Below are 19,738 nucleotides of genomic sequence, written 5' to 3'. Positions count from 1 at the left end.
ATCAACATGCAGACCACAAACATGAAACAATTTTTCTTTTTAAAGAAAACCATGCAACAATTAGGCGGTGAAATCGTGTAGTGCTGAAAAAAATTTGGGCCATGCAACTACAAACGGGTCAAAATCAAAGTATAGACTAGAAAGAAAGGAAGAAAGAAAGAAAGAGAGATATAGAGGAATATGGATATATGGCACCAATCCATTTCACTTTTATGGTTCTGATTGAGTTCCATATACAAACAATCTCACTCTTAGCCTCTTACTATTGAATATGAAAGGAGCTGAAAAATCATGATCTAGTTAAAAAGAAAATTTGAGTTTTTGTTTCTTGGATTGTTTAACCACCTCTTAAAAAAATCTCCTATTGGTCCACGTGGAATATGTGAATTGAGTTAAAACATTCCCAAGAAAACTTATGTGGGACTATTCTTTAGTAATAGCGTAGAGTGAATATATATCACAAAACTTAAACACATGTTATCTTTTAACTAGACTTTTTTTACAACTTTATATTGTCACGTGGTAGTAACAACCTCACCAAACTTTTCTCACATTTCTAACAGTTTGAAATGTAAAACCGAAAACCAAAAATGCACCGATGTCATAACATGCTTAAAACCCAAATGAAATCGCTCCTTGCTGAGCATCCTCTTGGAGCACAACTTCACATGTATCAATGATGGAGCTCCCACCACCCCCACCTTTATACAACAAGAACCACCATTACCATCTTCTCTGCTTCTCTCACTCACTCCAGAACATATCTGCAGCTGCAGCAGCATTACACAAATTAAGCTGCTCATGTCTGCCACTTCCCCAACCCCCTCTCAACTTGTTCGTTTCGTGTTCACGTTTCTCTCTTCCATCCTTTACCTCTCCTTTTGTTCCCTACTCCCTTTTCCATCCGTAACTACCTGCACAACTTAAGCTTCCAGCATATTCGTTTAAAAGCAGATAAGTCACAAGTATGAACGGCGAAACTACCCGAAAAGCAACAAGGGAAGCTGCAGAGACAAGTGTCCTTACTATTATTAATAACTCTTTTCTCACAAGACTTTTACCAACCTCAAAAATCTTGTAGCTAGCTAGTTAGCGAAAACCCTTTTCTCGAACAAAGAAAAAAATGACGTTTTCGTGCACGAAAAACTTCTTCCGGAGGTTCTGTATTGATGAATACCAAATGGACACTGTTGCTCAGAGCAGCTTCTTCTCTACTGATCTTCTGCCTTCCCTTGGAGCCAGAATCAACCAGTCTACTAAGCTCAGGAAATACATTATATCGCCATATAATCCTCGTTACAGGTGATGATCATCTTGCCTTGCCACACTGCTATTCCAAGGTTAACTGTTAGTAAAACTTCTACAACTCATCAATTCATGCCCTTTATGTGATCCTCATTTTTCAGGGCTTGGGGGATGCTACTTGTTCTTCTAGTCATCTACTCAGCGTGGATTTGCCCATTTGAGTTTGCATTTCTGCCTTACAAGCGGGATGCTCTTTTCGTCATTGACAACATTGTCAACGGCTTCTTTGGCATTGACATCATTCTCACTTTCTTTGTTGCCTATCTCGACAGCCGCTCTTACCTTCTTGTTGACAATCCAAAGCAAATCGCAATGAGGTGCGTAAAAGGCTTCATTCTGGTTCAAAACATCCAACATATATGTTTTGATTTCTGTGCAAGAAATAACCCTTTTTTATTTCACACAATACAAACAAACAGGTACTTATCAACCTGGTTTCTTTTCGACGTGTGTTCCACTGCACCATTTCAGTCTATTAGCCTCCTCTTGACAAATCACGGCAGCGAACTTGAGTTTAAAGTACTCAATATGCTCCGCCTCTGGCGCCTCCGACGAGTCAGCTCCCTCTTTGCAAGGTCCATCTTCCTTCGCCTTTGTTTTTTGTCCAAACTTTCCAATTGTCATAAAACTATCAGAATACACACACACACACTTACAAACCGATTTCTGCCGACTTCAGACTGGAGAAGGACATCCGATTCAACTACTTCTGGATTCGCTGCACGAAGCTTATTTCTGTAAGCCCCGAAAAACCCCATAAGTGTATCACAATTCTTGTCATTTTTCTCTTCACCAATTCGAACTTGGGTGGCATCAAAACTTGTGTCCTGTCAAATTTCAGGTTACCCTTTTCGCAGTGCACTGCGCAGGATGCTTCAACTATCTGATCGCAGATCGGTATCCTGACCCGAAAAGAACATGGATCGGCGCTGTGTACCCGGATTTCAAACAAGATAGTCTCTGGAACAGATATGTTACTTCAATGTACTGGTCAATCACAACGCTAACCACCACTGGCTATGGAGATCTGCATGCTGAGAACCCTAGAGAGATGCTGTTTGATATTTTCTACATGCTCTTCAACTTGGGATTGACATCTTACCTCATTGGAAACATGACAAATCTTGTAGTTCACTGGACCAGCAGAACCAGAATCTTTGTAAGTTTTAGTCCTCCTCCTTTCGGTTCTTTAGTTTTTAGTACAGCAAATAAATAGATCAGTAGCTTCCGGGGGAGGTTTCTACTTCTGAATGGACCAAAATAAACCCCCTGTCGCAATCAAAGTTCTAGAAAAAGGTCCCCATGGCCATATATTGCCTGCAGAAAGACTTGGAAATGTTTCCTTTGTATCCTCTCTTGCTACCCCACGTTTTGAAAGTGTTTCTTCAAACCCTAACCTAAATCATAAAAAATATTAGTTATTAATAGTCATATGTCCCCAATCTCCATGGGACAAATATACACCTCTAGTTTTCATATATTACTCAAACCGAAAGAAAAAATCTTGGGTGTCACCCGTGATATACACCCATGTGAGTGTCTCACTATCTCTATTCTTTTGAGGGGGATCTAATTCTTTTCCCACTCATCGGTTATCTATTCATTGATGGACCTAACTCACTGAAACTTCTCCACTGCGGTCGGGTGGAACCCAGACGGCTGGTGGATCAATGGTGAGCTGTTAAGGAATGTGAGATACTTGCATGAGCGTATAACCTCAGCGATAAGGCAAAATCTTTCCGCACCGAGACAAAACGCTACTAGTTTCTACCCATAATACACCTATATTAATTGTGTTTTCTTTGGTTTTGGTGTTGATAGAGGGACACAGTGAGAGCTGCATCAGAATTTGCAGCAAGAAACGACTTGCCCCCAACGATTCAAGACCAGATGTTGTCACACATATGCCTCAAGTTTAAGACAGAAGGACTGAAACAGCAAGAGACCTTAAATGGTCTCCCGAAAGCCCTTCGTTCCAGCATTGCCCAACATCTCTTCTTCCCCGTCGTTCAAAGCATCTACCTCTTTCAAGGAGTTTCTTATGATTTCCTCTTTCAATTGGTAAAATCATCACATTGACTTATAATTATTCTCACTGAGTAACGTTATTCAGATACAAAACGGACCACATTGCCGACACTCTCACTAATAGAAGTGGGTCTCGATGATAGGGCTCACCTGTATTAGATAGTTTGTTGACAATAGTGTGTCTACACATTTTATTGTTTATCGGCTTTTTAGTTACAATGATTCTTGAGATTAGTATAACTACTTGCTTTGATCCTTAAAATTGAAAATCGATAGAAGTGGTTTTTAAGTTTGCCCACACATGTACTCTTTACCTGCTTATGCGTTCATAGCACAAGGCTTCATTAATGAAAAATTTGTCAATATCCTCTTTGAGTGGAGCGTTGGTTTGATAAAAATGCCCTTTATAAAGTGATCATGTTTCTTATGACAATTTAACAAGGATTTAGATTTTTCAGACCATTTTTGGCTTATCACAAGATGCTAAAACTATGTATTCTCTTATTAAGGTTTCAGAAATAGATGCAGAGTATTTTCCACCCAAGGAAGATGTAATTCTGCAAAACGAGGCTCCGACCGATCTTTACATACTGGTTTCCGGTGCAGCGGTGAGCCGGCTTAACTCTTACCTCTTACATAATCTCCTAACATTCTTAAAAACGCTTTCTGACATGGAGTTCAATCGGAAAAATTCATGGTTGCAGGATCTGGTGTCCAATGTTGATGGGCAAGCTCAAGTAAGTCACGCATACATATACGTAAACAGACCCTTCCAAAAACGGGATCCCATTTTGCGGGATGTGAGAGGCCCGTTGACCGAAAATACACTCTCGGTTGACTGGCTCTGACATCCCGCAAATGCGAACCTGCTTCTTACTATTAAACATTTCAATGCTCTGTGAAATCGGAGTACAGGTAGGAGTTAATATCTGACTTGACTTCTCTAAACAGTTTATACGAAAGGCAACTGCGGGGGATACTTTGGGAGAAATCGGAGTATTATGTCATAGGCCACAGCCCTTCACCGTTCGGACAACCGAACTTTCCCAGATATTACGAATCCGCAGAAGTTCACTCATGACCACCATAGAAGCAAATAAGGACGACGAGCAAATTATCATGAACAACATTTTTCTGGTACCGAACAAAATTGTTTTCGAAAAAATGTACATGCAGTCATGCACACCACCCTTCTCTTCCAAAGACTGATATTCTGTACTCTACTTTACAGAAACTGAAGGAACAAGAAGGGTTGGGCTGTGAATATCCACATACCGAAGGATGCTGTTCTTGCGCTGGATGCAAAGACAACTCACCTCAAGAAACATCAATGGAGGAAGCAAGGAACGACTTGTTTACAGGTTCAGAGGCTACAAAAAAGAGCGAAATAGGCAGATCTGATATTTCAACGAGATGTGCAATGGATGTCAGCATGATGGCTGAGGATGGCCAAACGGCTCTTCACACTGCTGTTCGTCAGGGACATATGGAAATGGTCAAAATTTTGGTGGAAGGAGGAGCAAACGTAAACAAACCAGATGCTAGAGGATGGACGCCGAAAGATCTAGCACAACAGCAAGGAAACAAGAGCATAACTGACCTTTTACGAATATATGAGAATAGGAGAACAGATGAACATAGAATAGAGTTTATTGAACCGGAAACATCTGAAATAACCAGGAATTGTAAAGGAAATTCCAAAAGACAAGAGGGTGCCCAATTTTCCCACTCTCACCAGAGAAAAGTACCCATTAAGTCCTACCCGAGCAATTCTATCCCTGATGGAGAACGGATGAGATCAATCAACAGGAGAGTAACTATCCACATGCATTTTCAAAATGGAAGTGCACCGCAGAGGCAGCTTGCGAAGTTAATTATCCTACCTGATTCGATGGAAGAGCTACTCAGAGTTGCCGGTAAGCTTTCTTTTTCTTACCTAAAAAGACACATTTAGACAAATCTAAATTTAAAGTTCTTATAGATTAGACAACATTCAACAGATTAAAGCCAAAATTGAATGTTAAACACATACCTTGAGCAGAATCAAACATATCGTAACAGCATAGTTGGTCTCCCTCTATGACATTGCAGGTGAGAAGTTCGGAGGATACAAACCTACAAAAGTCGTTAATGAAGAAAATGCGGAAATAGATGACATAAGTGTTGTTCGAGATGGTGATCACCTGTATCTTCTTCACAACGACAATAATAATATGAATTCTGATGCGGCTTAATATCATTCAAGTACAACTATATTGATGTGAAGATAACTTGTACCTTTTAGGCAATGTATGATAAGATAGGAACATAAATTTTGATGTGACTACACCAGTTGAACATTTTAGTTCCCCGAAGCCAGTAATACTACTGGAGAAGTAAGAAAGTGAACCACAGAATATGGCCCTTAAAACTTTCAATGGGTAAACCCCGTCAGGTAATTAATCAAAATTGTAAAATAGCAAGAACACATATTACAATCTTCTCATTCTTCTCCAGGTCTTGTATCTTTATCACGTAGAAGAATCACTGATGAGTTGCACAAGAAAAGAAACGAACTAAGCCGCCTCTAAGACTTCAACCAGGGTATTTACTGTCTTCTGGAATCAGATATACTCTATAAACAAGTATGAAACACCAGTGAGTCTGAAAAAGCACGTTTGCGCCTGCTACCGTATAATTTGTCCATACATACTTTCCTTCCTTTGAATCGATGCTTTAATCAACAAAGTTTTATCCCCTTTTGGCAGTGCCTTCAATTGGAATAGGATGAGCTTCTGTGTTAAAAACAAATTTATCCAATGGAATAACAGAACTATCTCCAAACAGCAAGTACAAGTACTTCAGAGTCTCGCCCAAAAAGAACGTCTCCATCTTGTCTCTTTTATGAGGAGGAACTGAAGTTACATCATCCAAAGAACTGTATCCACCAGCGTCAACCCTTGTATATTTCTCAAATGCTTCGAAAATCTGCCAACCCCATTCACGATATCTGCAATGTTCAAGTATATAAGTGAAAAGTGCTCCAAGAGGGGATATCAACCTATGCGTGTGTTATTTAAGGGGGAATAAAACTCATGGATGCATAAGAAAGAAAGTAAAAGCATACTTTGGATCTTCCGTGATGCGGTACAATACAAACAATGATTCCACAGTTTCAGGACGCAAGAGATTATGACGATCAGCAGGTTTGATGATTATGTCATTCATATATTGAGAACTCTTGTTACCACCGTCAAGACCTCCTTCAGAAAATTCCTGCTTCAATAAGAGAAATTGTCAAGTCCCTCCATTGAACATAGAGAGTAGAAAGTTGAAAAGGCTAAAAAACACCCAAAAAAAAAAAAAAAAACTAACGTATCTTAATAGCTCAAGTAGATCCAAACCTAACCTCTGTATGGAAGTAAGCAATTTCTGGAGCAAGACCAGTAGAGGTTACTGAATACATTTCAAAGCATGTTTTAGCCAGATCTTCCGCGAGTTTCAAATTTTCCAGGTCCTCAAAGTTAAGCATATTATTTCTCATTGCTTTTTCCTTGGTAAGGCCTTTCGTGGCACCGAGTGCAAGAGTGCCAGGCAAGAAACATACCTGCAAAAGGCAGTACGAAATGTCACATTAAGACCCATTTCCGAAAGAGCAAGGATGATGATCATCATTCTAGTGACAGGTAAGTGCTTTTCCAGGATACACAAAAAGCTAAACATACATGTATGTTGTGGTTGTGCAAAATACTTACAACTAGAAAGAATATAAAGTTAAATATTGACAGTCAGTTTAAATTAAATAAGTTAGAAGGTTTCACAAAGCAGGATGAGGACAGAATTCACTATCACAATTTTTAGTGGACTGTTTCCTGATAATAATGGGCAATTAATTTATCACTTCTTGTTTCCTAATGTAGAAAACAAAGAGATTGTTATTGAATTGCTTTCTCACATATAATCCCAACACGAATCCTTAAACACAATAAGCAAATCAATTCACAAAGCTAGATGTCAAAACCATGATTAAGTATATTCAATGCCACCTACACGTCACCGCCCTATGTGGAGCAACATGATGTCCAACTAGTCAAACTTTTCCTTCTCTGACTTAGAACTTATAGCAAAAAATAAAAAAGGCTAGTTAACTTATAAGCTATCTAAATGCCAAAGATTTGTGAAGTATAACATACCAGGTGATCCATTTTGGGACTAAAAGAACTATCAGCTCCGAAAGGCAATTCCCCTACAAAAACCAATCCATTCGGGATTGATTTCCGAACAAGAAGGTGTCTGACACCCTTCATTGCTTCCTCGTACATATCATGGAGATACGTAAAATTACTTTCCCGATTTTTCTGAAGCCAAACTTTCAGTAGGTATTCATAGTAGCTGTCACCACGAGATCCCAGTCTTATATTTTCTCCACTAAACTCACCAGTTCTAGGGCTGCAGAGACAACGTCAACAATTAAATAGATGGTAAATTAATAAACAAAGAGAAAATCAATAAGACATGAGACGCTGACTACACATTGTCCAGAAACAGAAGACGAAGAGATAATTTTACTGCTGAAGCTATTGCGTCTATGTCAAACATCCAAAATTCCATTTGATGTTGCAGTTATATGTAGGCTACATGAAATCAACTAGTTGAGCAATTCTCATAAAGAACAAAGAAGTACACTCTTACATATGTTTCGCTCTTAGATAAGAAATAGGGGATCCTTTTCATATTCCCAGCTCTACATTTATATTTCCATGACCCAACTATATAAATGTTTCAATCAACCTACATATGCAAAAGATTATCATCATTCGAGAAAAGTATTAATCATTTTCTGCAGCGTTAATGACACAGAAAAGCTCTCCTCAGTACAAGGAAAATGTCAACATGACGCTAGACTTATAAACAAGAATTAAGAACTTGAAAAGAATAATGATGCAAGTATTAGAATAATATTTCAGACTCATACCTTATAAATATGGGTACCAGTCCTTCCACCCTAGGTAGAGTCTTTATGTGTTCCAAGACCCTCATAGATTCCACAGTGTACTTTGGATCACCAGAAACTGAACTTAAATAATTGAACTCAAGCTGCAAACTAGACACTTCTGAAGTACTACTACGACCATCAGGAGCTGGATGTGCTGAGGGATCTCGAAGAACAACATCACCAAAGGGAATGGCAGTTGGACTAGAAGTAAAACCAACTAGTAGACGATCAGCCAAGTTCTTAGCAGTTTCTAGATAAACAACTGGCTTAGGTCCTTTATGTGTCCAGCCCATCCCATTTTCCACAGAACTCAGATGATATGCACTCAAAAGACCACCCAAAACACGTATTGTAGTTTCAAATAAATTGACTTGGCTCGTCTGATTAATCTTATTTGAAAGGTGTGTTTCAATCCATAAACCAGCTTCAGAAACAACTTTGTCAGCACCCATTATCATCGCAGTATCAAGGCCATCCACAATAGTTGCACCTAGACCACCTAACCCATCAACCCCCCGCTTGCTCACGGGCATCAACTCATCATAACCCATTGCATACTTTTTATATCCCGACCACGCATGAATAAACGCCTTCTTCACATTTTGTTGCCTAGCTATCCATTTCGAGTCAGACTTTAACTTCCTATGATCAAGACCAGTGTTACCACGACCACCTTTTATGTGAGCCGGCAACTGAGGAGGAAGCCTTGGAGGCTTTCGGAAAATATTTCCAAACCTAATGCCGCCACTCGTAATGTGCTCATGCGTACCATTCTTACTACCTTTCACTAATCCATCAGTGGTGGGACTTGTATGTGTGAGCATAAGATACGCTACACCGAATATCATTAGTAAAAGTAGAAACTTTCCCGTACTACAACTCATACAATGATTCTTTACGTTACTGGTGTGCAAGTTTTGAGTTATCACCTGGGAAACAAGAAACAGAAACTTAATTGGTTTAACAGGATAATTAGAAACAGAAACTTAATTGGTTTAACAGGATAACTAGAAAGCAAAAGAATTTACAACAGAGATATGAAAATTTGAGAAAATAATGGTTTAAATGTGATTATGTTCATAAATTTAGCTGTTAAATTCGTCCATAAGCAAATTGAAAGTTGAAAAATGAAATTTGAAAACAGGGAGCATCATAAATGCATTAATCTCCAGAATGTAAGAAAATTGAAATTTCAGGTTCTATGAAAAGACACTAAATTCAATCAATTTGCATAACTAATCGCGATCAATCATGAATCGGAGTTGGAGAAAATGGAAGAGAGCTGAGGAATGGAAGACCTTGAAGAAGGAGCGATGGCGGAACTTGGCGTTGTCGTAGTGGACATCTTTCTTGGAGTAAGGTAGAGTCTTGGACGACATGATCGATCCGATCGTCGTCGTCGCCGCCGCCTTAAGGTTCCGTTCTCAGTCCTCAGCTCCGCCTCTAATCGGAGACTGAGAAGCGCCGTGCGGCGGATTGGATCGAAATCCCGCGGGAACCTGATTTCGCGAGAAAATGAGGGAGAACGTTGGATTTCGGTTTTTGGGATTTGTGAGAATTGGGGGCGCGGAATTGGATTCCAGGGAATGTTAGACTGCCGATTAGCGATCGTTCAGGAATGAAAGCTCCTTCTCTCTCCAGTTTTTGCTCACCAGTGTATTTAGAGAGAGAGAGAGAGAGAGAGAGAGAGAGAGTTAATTGTGATTAGTTAATTTTGGTCAGTCAATTTGGGTCAATGAGAATGAAATGTATTTGGGTTTTTTTTATTCATGTATTATTTGGTCTATGTCTATTACATTAATCCATACTAGTAGTTGCTTACACATTTTATATGTATGAACACATTTTTTTAAGAAAATGAGAAGGAGAGAGAGAGAGAGAACGTGGGAGGAGTGGGAGGTTTATTTTATTTTATTTTATTTTTTAATATTAGAGGTATTTTAACATTACCGATAGGTTAGGTTTCAATAAAAAAAAAAGTAAAATTTAGACATGTGAAATTACGTTATTGTCCATCATTTTTTTTTGTATGCTAGAAGACTAAGTAGTCTTTTCACTCTCTTTTGGTTGACAAAGAGGATTTCATTAATTAATAGAGATAATGTGTCTGTTGTATTTTAAAAATGGAACTTTAACGAAAAGCTCCCGGTACTGTTCACTTTAACGAAAAATCACATTTTTATACTAAAAAGTCAATCATGGTACTATTTACTTTATCATTTATTTTGTCTTTATTGTTAAGTTATTTTCATTAGTTTCCCTTTTTAAAAAGGATAGTTAGGAAAATCAATTTTTTTTTAGGGAACTTTAACGAAAAGCACCCGGTACTGTTCACTTTAACGAAAAACCACATTTTTACACTAAAAAATCAATCCTGGTACTATTCACTTTACCCTTTATTTTGTCCTTATCATTAAAACTCAAAGTTTTCAAGCCCTTTTCATTAGTTTTCCTTTTTTTTTAATAAATTTGTAAAATATGTGATGTTTTATCAATCGAAAATAAGCACGTTAATTAATAATTCAATCATTACCAATTACGTCATGTGATTTATAAAATATAATTTTAATAGATGGTCTCCCAAGCATTACCATTTAAAAAAAATAGTATGTCTACTTGTCAGAGAGATGTTTCAGTCTGTCGAGAATATGGCTTAGTACATCAAAGTGTAATAATACAATTAGTTGGATTTTTTTTAAAGTTTCCAACAAATTGTATTATACCACTTAGTGCACCAACCCGTGTTTCTCACATATTAAAAAACTTCTCGTCTCTTACACCTGAACTCGAATTATCTTCTTGGTAGTTTATATTGTTGTTTTGTTAAAGCCAAAAACAGCTAATGAATTGCCAACGAGGGTCGGGTCAATTGGTAGGGTTTATGTCTTGTAAGTCACCCCACTAAAGTTCAAGTCATGCAAGCGGTTCGTTGATACGCGATTTGTAAATTCGTAAATCTATATAGGTAGCAACTGACAGTTAGGTGTCACGTGTAAATTCTTCTGACTTGAAATTGTGTGTATACCCTGCCACTGTTTATGAGAGTAACCAATCTTCCCTAAAACGCAAACTATTCAATTGGGATTTTGGGTGATTTTAATTCTTTTAATGAATCTAGAGGTATTCAATAAGGATTTTAAGTAATTATCTAAAATTCAAGATATATTCAATTAAAATTTAAGGATAGTTTATTAAAATCCTTAGAAATCTAGGTGTATTCAATTAGGATTTTAAAGAAGTTTATAACATTCTAGGTATTAAATTAGAAATTGATTTTAAAGAATTTGAGAAAGTTGAGGAAATAGAGAGAATTTGAGAGATTTTTCATGAGATTTCGAGGGAATTGAATCAAAATTTTATATGGAATCTCTACAAATCAATTAAACTCCATAAAAATCTATTAAAGTCTCTCAAATTCTCAATTGAATACACCCCCATAAAGCTTGCTAATGAATTCAAAAAGGGAAGATTTGAAATAGGTCCAATTTTATAGATCTACTTTTGAAATAGGTCAAATGTTTAGTGACTTTTAACTTTTGAAATATATCTAATTTTTAGTTACTTTTGACCCATATCAAAATACCTCATTCAAAAAATGGAGTTTTGTAAATGGGTTCAAGAATCTAATCAATACCCACAACCAATATAACCCTAAACAAAAAACGAAAAAAATCTTAAAATGTCTGATATATCCCATTACTTGGTTTGATGATCGTTCCTTTTATTTTATTTTTTTTTTTTTTGAGAACTTCGTACCTTTTATTTCTTAGAACCCAGGTGTTGGTTACATATAGTGTAAGCTTTCTTGGGATTTACACACCTCTCAAATTCTCAACCGCAATATCAAATTCCAAATTTCATTTTTCTTCACCATAAGTGCACTAAAGCACCAAAAACCCAATTCTTCTCAACTCTCTCATGGGTTTCTGTAACAGTCAAATCACCTTCAACTGCATGATCTGCACCTTCCTCTTCCTTCTCCTCCTCCGCACCCCCTCCTTTTCCGCCCTCTCCTCCTCCGCACCCCCTCCTTTTCCGCCCTCTACCTCCACCTCACCAAAACCCCACGAAATCCAACACCAGTCCCCACCAGCCGCCGTACCCACCGCCCCCACGCCCCAATACCGAGTGTTCTACATCAAGAACACGCCGCCGTTTGAACTGGACAAACAAGAACAGATCAAGAAGCACAGAAGGATGCGGCACAAGAAGAACAGGAATAAGAAGAGAAAGAAGACGACGGCCAAGAAAGACTTCAAAACGCGGCCGTTCTCGGTGATGCTGCCCAAGGGTTTCATTCCGCCTTCCGGTTCGTCGCCTTGCCAGAATGCGTACCCCAACTCCGTCGCTTTCTTCTGCGACCTCGCTCCCACTTCTGCAAAACCCTAAACTACCCGCTCGCTGTTTCAGTTTGTTCCGCGCACGTACGTGGATGATGAAACAAATGACGGAGATCGATGGAGCGGCGTACTACTTTTTCTTTCATCTTCTGTTGGTTTTCTACTTTTATATGAATTTCTTGGTGAATTTTGTTTCGGATCTTTCACCCGCCTTTTTTATGGAAGCGCTAGGGTTTGCAGATTCAGGTGGCGCATGATCAATTGTAAACACTTTTTTGTTAGCCGTGTAATAAACGATATATCATAACAGAAGTTACAACATTGATATATATATATATATATTGATATATATCAAGAAAAATATCAGAAAATATGTGTTTATGTCGTCATTTCGAGGGTAAAACACACTTTTGGTAACTAGAGTTAGGGTGGAAAACAATACTGCGATTCCAAATTTCTCAATTTCAGTTTCTGTACTTAAGTGCGTTAACAAATTAAGTTAATTGGCAAGTTCCATCAATTTTCTTGTTGTGTATTGAAACTTTAGAACTTTTTCCCCTAAAAAAGAAAAAAGAAATCCATACTGTACTCAACTTTCTCCTCTTAATAATTAATAATTAATTGTGTTGTGCATGTTGAGACATAATGTAGCTGAGATGTCTGTTACTTTTTGAGATATATACACAGATTTGGGCATGTTTGATTTCTCCTAGATTATACAGCAAGTCAATGAGGTGCTGGTGCTGGTGCTTTGTGAGTGAGTGTGAGAATTTAAGCCGCCGGAAAATAGGAAGAGGGCATGTGAATTTGCATCGTATGAGCCTATGAGGGGGCACATTTCTCCCCATACAAAAGAGGGTTGTTGAAGTTTTCGTAACGTGTACTCCATGCATAGAATGGTACGGGCTCTCTTTCTTTTGCAATATGTCAATGTTCATGCGTGCTAATCTATACGTATATAGGATACAAAATTCCCTTGTTTTTTGGTTCACGTGTTGGCCTTGTCTCTTTCTACTTTTTTGTGTGCTTGAATTGAAAATAGTTTTAGAGTTAGGAAGTAGACTGAAGGTTTACTTAATTTACATGGGATCTTATAGGTTGTGCTAAATTTATCCCTTTTAGACCATCTCCAATGGTGGCTTATAACCTAAAATTCTCCTTCCCCCCTCCCAAAACCCACTCCAACCCAAAACCTAAACCAAACCTAAAACTTAAAACCTAAAAGGAAGGCAAATACCAACCACAATTTAGCCCACAAAATAAAATAGGACCCACGGGTGAGAGTGAAAAGTGGGCTGTGAAGCCCACACCTTAAAAACCCAAACGCTAAACGCGCGTCATGCGCCCAACAATTTCCAGCTGAGGCCCACCCCACGTGGGTTGTCAACCTCAGCGTGTCATGTACATTGTAGCCCAACGACTACTTTTCTTCATCCAACGGCCAGTGTAATTGGACCGTTGGTTAATCCAACGGTGCACGTTCAATTTTTTTTTTAGTTTTATATTTATATATTTATTGAATTCAACGGCTTAGATCGAATATAATTAAATCTAATGGTAAAAAAAAAAGATCTAACGGTCCAAATTTAAATCCAACGGCTAAAAAAATTATTTAACTTAAAATTCAACAAAAACTCTATAAATACCTATGTATTTGTTCAAACATCCACACAAAACTCACTTTTCTCTTACAATTCTTCCAATTTGTCTTTCTACCATTTCTTCTCATTTCCAAATTTTTTCAAGATGGCAAAAGAGCATGTTAGAGGTTGTAATTGGACCTTTGACGAATATATTGCTTTATGTTTGGCATGGATTACTATTAGCGAAGATGGTGTCATCGGCACGAATCAAAATAGAAAGGTTTTGTGGGGTAAAATCGTTGATAAGTTCCATGAAAACTCCAATGCCGGTCAAAGGGAAGTTGGTGATGTTTATGATCGGTGGAAAATTATCAACAAAGCGTGCACTTTGTGGAAGGGAAGAGAGTCATGGTTGACATGCCTAGTGGAAGGGGCGCCTCATAAATTGTGAGTTTCTTCGTTGATATTTTCTTGGTCATGTACATAATAATGTTTTGAAACTAATTGTTTTTATGTATTTGTTGCATAGGGTGACAAAGCAATGACAATTTACAAGACAAGAACTACACCAAAAAATCAAGCTTTTAAGTTGCATCATGCTTGGAACATCCTCAAAGATTGTCTGAGGTGGGGAACCGATGCAAACCAACAACGTGGAAGATTATTTCATAGTGAAGCCCCACCCCCAAATGATGTCAATGAAGGTGTGAATTTTGCCGACAATGAAGGTGTCGAACAAATGAACCCAACTTCTTTTGCAAGGCCCTCGGGTAGAGATAAGCAAAAGGAAGCAAAGAGAAAAAGGAAGTCCTAAGATCCGATACGTGCACAATTTGCTAGCGAAATGGCAAGAATGAACGAAAACCAATGCCGTCGCCAAGAAGAATCGGCCCAAATGTGTTTGGCCATGAAGGAAGAAGGGGATAGGGAGCACGAAAGGTTCGAAATTAATTTGATGATGAAGGACCTCGACAAATACACTCCAGAGAGGAAGAAATACTTACGTGGTAAACAAAATGACATTTTACGAAAGAATGCCACAATGAGTATATTTCAAGATGATGATTCATCTCAAGACAATCACCCAAGTCAAGATGGTGGATATCATTATTAAGTTTATATAGTTTATGAGTTTTCAATTGTATTAAGTTTATGTGGTTTATTAATTTTTAATTTTTTAATTTTTTAGTTTATGTGGTTTATTAATTGTCATTTGTATTAAGTTTATGTGGTTATCATGATTTTCATGTATTGATCTAGTGATTTTTCAAAAATTATCGGAATTTAAATATTTTTAGGTTAAAATGTTCATAAAATTTATTTAGGATAGTCTACATAATTTTTTTTAAAATTAATTTTTTAAAAAAATAGCCTTAATTCATTATTTGATAATCTCGAGCTAAAATTTTAGGCCAGAAGGATTAGAGTAGAAAAACTATTTCTGGGCTAAAACCTAAATTTTATGGGCTAAATATTTTTAGGTTTTAGGTCACCATTGGAGATGGTCTTAGTCTCCACAAAATAACAGGATTGAAACAGATAAGTTTCATTCGTCTTATAATCCCTTATAACCCTCGCAAAATGAATTGTTCACCTATCGCATGTTTACTTATCTGGAATGAGTATTAAAAGTATTTTAGTCACGGGCTTTCAATGCGCTTACTATACACATGCGTATTGAAATTATTATGACTCATGTATTAACTCATATGAAATCAAAAGCATGTGAATCACACGATGATGGTTAGGAGAAAGTTAAATGCTTTTGTGAATCTTTTCGGTCTCCCAATAGGGTGAGCTTACGTGGCACCAGTTGGTCATTTAAAAAAAAATGCATATTGGATTGCAAACCGCATAAAGCCAGGAAATGTTTGGGCCACCCTCTAAAGAACTCCGACGGCCTGACCCGGCTTAAAAATATGACCCAATCCAATAATAAGTCAAGCTCAAGGCCCAAAAGAAGCTCAGACTAAGTGCCTGCAATCTCAAAAAGCCCAGACCAAGTACCAAGTACCAACGGTCCAAAACCATCCAAATCCAGACTATGGCTTGTACCATCTTCAACCCAACAAAAAAACTGTCAGTGAGAACTTCCATCAAACACCTGCAGTGCCACTAGTCCCCAATCCTCGAAGCCCTCACTCGCTCTCTCTCATGGTCGCTCTCCACCCCGCCGCCGTCGCCCAAGCCACCGCCGTCAAAGCTAGACCAGCAAGACCCGTACTCGCTCCTCAAGCAAGACCCAATCGAAATCTGCTCTTCTCTGTGGGTCAAGGCATTCTCTTCCCCAACCTCACCGGCTTCCTCTCCAAATTCGGCCTCTGGGTATTGGCCTACCAGCGCTCCTGCGCCCACGTGACCGGCACGTTCCCGCCCCGCAGCGCCATCCACTCCCGCGTCCTCCATGACCTCCTCTCGCTCCGAAACGCCGTTGTTCGGGGGAGTTTCTCCTGGAACAAGAAGACCCAGCAGTACATTCGAAGCCCCAATGACAAACCCAGCAAAGAGATGGTATCTAAGCGTAAACTCCGGGCTATGCTCGAGGCCGACGAGCCCTGCTTCCAAGACCGGGTCGTTCAGGAGGTCCTTTTGATGATATTGGAGCCTGTTTTCGGGGCCTGGTTTTCGCCAAAGTCCCACGCTTTTCGACCCGGAAGGAATGCCCACACGGTTATTCGGACCATCCGGAGCAACTTCGCCGGGTACTTGTGGTTTCTGAAGGAGATATCAGTGAGATTTTTTACAATGTGGATAGGAATTACGTAATGGGGTGCTTAGAGCAGGCCGTGAGGGACCGGAAAATATTGGGTTTGATCCAATCGGCTGTCGAAGCACCGAATTGAAAAAGGAGTGATGGTGATGAGGAATGGCCGAAGAACAGAAAGAAGCGGCTAAGAAGAAGACGATTTTGAACGACAAGGAGCCGAAGCCGGACCGTATTGGCTGAGAACGTTTTCAATTTTGCACCTGAAGAGGCTGCTAAGGTACCTTCTTATGGACATTGTGAAATTTTGAGTCCTTTACTTGCTAATGTTTGTCTTAATGAATTGGATCAAGTTATAGAAGATAAGATAGTTGAGTTTATTAGGCCATCTAGTCTCGATTCTATTTGGAAAACTTCGATAAACGATGGTTGTCATAACCCGTCTTGGCCCGAGTTTGTTCCTTCTAGTGGGAATGAGAAAACTGGAAAAATGGATTATATACGATACGGGGGTCATTTCTTGATTGGTATTCGAGGGCCCAGAGAGGATGCAGTGGATATTCGTAAGCAAATAATCGAGTTTTGTGAGAGAAGATTTGGGATAAGGTTGGATAACTCCAAGGTGGAGATTGAGCACATAACTAGGGGAATTCATTTCTTAGACCATATAATTTCCCGCAGGGTTATACACCCCACGCTTAGTTACACGGCCACTGGAGGCAATGTTGTGAGCCAAAAAGGTGCAGGGACTCTGCTTTCGGTTACTGCTAGCTTACAACAATGTATTCGCCAATTCAGGCGGCTTGAGTTTGTTAAGGGCGATAAAGATCCTGAGCCACTGCCCTGCACTCCAATGCTTTACTCTGGTCAAGCTCATACCAATTCCCAGAGGAATAAATTGTTAGAGACCATGGCTGATTGGTACAAGTATGCTGATAATCGCAAGAAAGTCGTTGGGTTTTGCGCCTATGTTATACGTAGCTCTTTGGCCAAACTGTACGCTGCAAGGTATAGACTAAAATCACGAGCCAAGGTGTATGCAATAGCTTCACGCGATCTCAGTCGTCCACTGAGGGAGAGCAGCAACAATTCTGCGCCTGAATATTCTGATCTATTGAGGGTGGGACTTGTTGATGCAATTGAAGGTGTTCGGTTCTCACACATGTCTCTGATTCCATCTTGTGATTACTCCCCATTTCCTAGAAATTGGGTCCCCGATCATGAGCGGCTCTTGCGTGACTACATCAGACTTGAAGACCCAAAATTCTTTTGTGCCTTGCATAGATCAATTAAACGAGATGGTTTAATTTTGCCTCAAGATGAGATATCTGAAATTCTGTGGGATTTCAAAACCCTTGGGGTTTTGAACTATAAGCTTAGTGAAGAAAGAGAAACAAGAAAAGATTGTGCCTCATGATTCATTCTATTAGAGAATGGAAAATGAAACTTGATCGAGAGTTGAACAGGGTAGGGCACCTGCGTGGAATGCTTATAGTGTCCGTTTCATGAAAGGATGTCAACTTTCCAATTCTTTCTGAGTCAAGCTGCTTTTAAATTGTTGCTGGACTGCTTGGAATGCTTATAGTGTCCGTTTCATGAAAGGATGTCAACTTTCCAATGTTATACTTCTTTCTGAGCCAAGCTGCTTTTAATTGTTGCTGGACCGAAGGACTATGCACGATTGAAGGTGAAAAAAAGCAGGAAAGGACCAGCTTTCAGTACAAATGTCAGAAGTGATGATATGGATTATGGACCAAGTTTCCTTCAATGATTTTCCTTCGTGTGGTTTGCTTAGCAAGAAATCATTTCCACAATAAAATTTAGTTCTCTGATTCAAGCCACCAGTCATTGAGGACTCGAGTGAAGTTTAATGAGATGATTCTGCGGATTCGTTGTTGAAGTTATTGTTGAAGTAAGGTTTACAGTTGAACAAATGGATCGAGAAAGGAGGATTTATCAACTGTTCCTGTCAGAAGTCTGCGTACATCGGATATGCATTGTAAATTGATGCAATTTTTCTGTAAGAGCCAACACCAGGGGTTTATTCTTTCGTCCTTCACAAAGTATAAGGAATTGATTCATCAAAGACGAACTTATTGGGTGAGGAGCAATATATAATCCAGCACAAGCTGATAACACCAGACTTTATTATATTTATGTTAAAACTTAAGACTTTCCTGAAGACCTGAGTAGTAAAAGCAAAGACTCAAGTGCTTGTCTATCGGATCACCCTCAGTTATCCTTATTATCTTTGTCCTCAAATGCCAAAGCTGGGCATGTTCCGCTCAGGCCATTGGTTTCCTTAGCGGTCCAACCCTTGAGCTGCTTAATCCCACCTTTCTCAACCAAGCATTGTGAGCTCAGCGTTGTAAACGATGGTCTTGCTGGTGGCCTTCAATTTTTGCTCACTCTTCTTCCTCTGCTTCAGCCGCACAAAGCCTGAGGGCCGGTGGTAGCCCATCTCATCGATGTCTGCTCTAAAGAGGTCTTTGGGCAAAGCGAGTTCCTCCAGCAGCTCACGGAGCTTTTGCTTGCACACAGATTCACCGTGGTAAATCTCAACGTTGTTTCGATGACTTTCGATTAGTGTCGAAGAATGGAATTGTTTGGGAAGGATCAAGAGCTGGTGGTGGGAGGAAATTGAGTGCAGGATTGGATTTATAATGTATGCAAAGCTGTGGCTGCAAGTTGCTTGCCGCCGAAGTTACAGAAACCTAACTCTAAATGTAGCTTGCTACTTTCTTGGAAAGTGGTTATATACTATGATTTTGTTATTTTAAACTTAAAATCAGTACTTTGAATG

The 19,738-nt window shown here is 39.1% G+C and overlaps 3 protein-coding genes and 1 pseudogene across 4 annotated transcripts; 3 read left to right on the top strand and 1 right to left on the bottom strand.

The window, feature by feature from the left end:
• Positions 1-462: 462 nt before the first annotated feature.
• On the top strand, positions 463-5,828 carry LOC103412399 (potassium channel KAT1-like). Of its 2 annotated transcripts, XM_029110248.2 has the most exons (11): positions 463-1,302; positions 1,407-1,622; positions 1,725-1,880; positions 1,985-2,042; positions 2,147-2,464; positions 3,127-3,366; positions 3,843-3,941; positions 4,038-4,070; positions 4,285-4,470; positions 4,565-5,249; positions 5,425-5,828. In XM_029110248.2, the coding sequence occupies exons 1-11, from the start codon at positions 1,124-1,126 to the stop codon at positions 5,565-5,567; spliced, it is 2,313 nt and encodes a 770-aa protein (XP_028966081.2). In that variant the 5' UTR covers positions 463-1,123; the 3' UTR covers positions 5,568-5,828. The 2 variants fall into 2 exon arrangements, with proteins under 2 accessions (XP_028966081.2, XP_070661949.1); XM_070805848.1 differs by having other exon boundaries at positions 1,407-1,880.
• On the bottom strand, positions 5,568-10,045 carry LOC103446189 (mannosyl-oligosaccharide 1,2-alpha-mannosidase MNS3-like). The gene is made up of 6 exons (XM_017335211.3): positions 9,607-10,045; positions 8,288-9,237; positions 7,506-7,761; positions 6,722-6,919; positions 6,440-6,588; positions 5,568-6,322 (listed from the first exon to the last, which is right to left on the bottom strand). Exons 1-6 carry the CDS (start codon positions 9,685-9,687, stop codon positions 6,064-6,066), a joined length of 1,893 nt encoding a protein of 630 aa, XP_017190700.3. The 5' UTR covers positions 9,688-10,045; the 3' UTR covers positions 5,568-6,063.
• Positions 10,046-12,226: 2,181 nt separating this feature from the next.
• Positions 12,227-12,697, top strand: LOC103446247 (uncharacterized). Its single transcript, XM_008385336.4, has one exon. The coding sequence runs from the start codon at positions 12,227-12,229 to the stop codon at positions 12,695-12,697; it is 471 nt and encodes a 156-aa protein (XP_008383558.2).
• A 2,172-nt stretch (positions 12,698-14,869) lies between these two features.
• LOC108174293 (nuclear intron maturase 1, mitochondrial-like) lies at positions 14,870-19,723 on the top strand (annotated as a pseudogene).
• Positions 19,724-19,738: the final 15 nt, after the last annotated feature.

The sequence above is a fragment of the Malus domestica genome, chromosome 10, assembly GCF_042453785.1.
Source record: "Malus domestica chromosome 10, GDT2T_hap1".
Taxonomy (NCBI): Eukaryota; Viridiplantae; Streptophyta; class Magnoliopsida; order Rosales; family Rosaceae; genus Malus; species Malus domestica.
The sequence above is the reverse complement of the archived record's forward strand: the minus strand, read 5'-3'. Positions and strand labels throughout refer to the sequence as shown.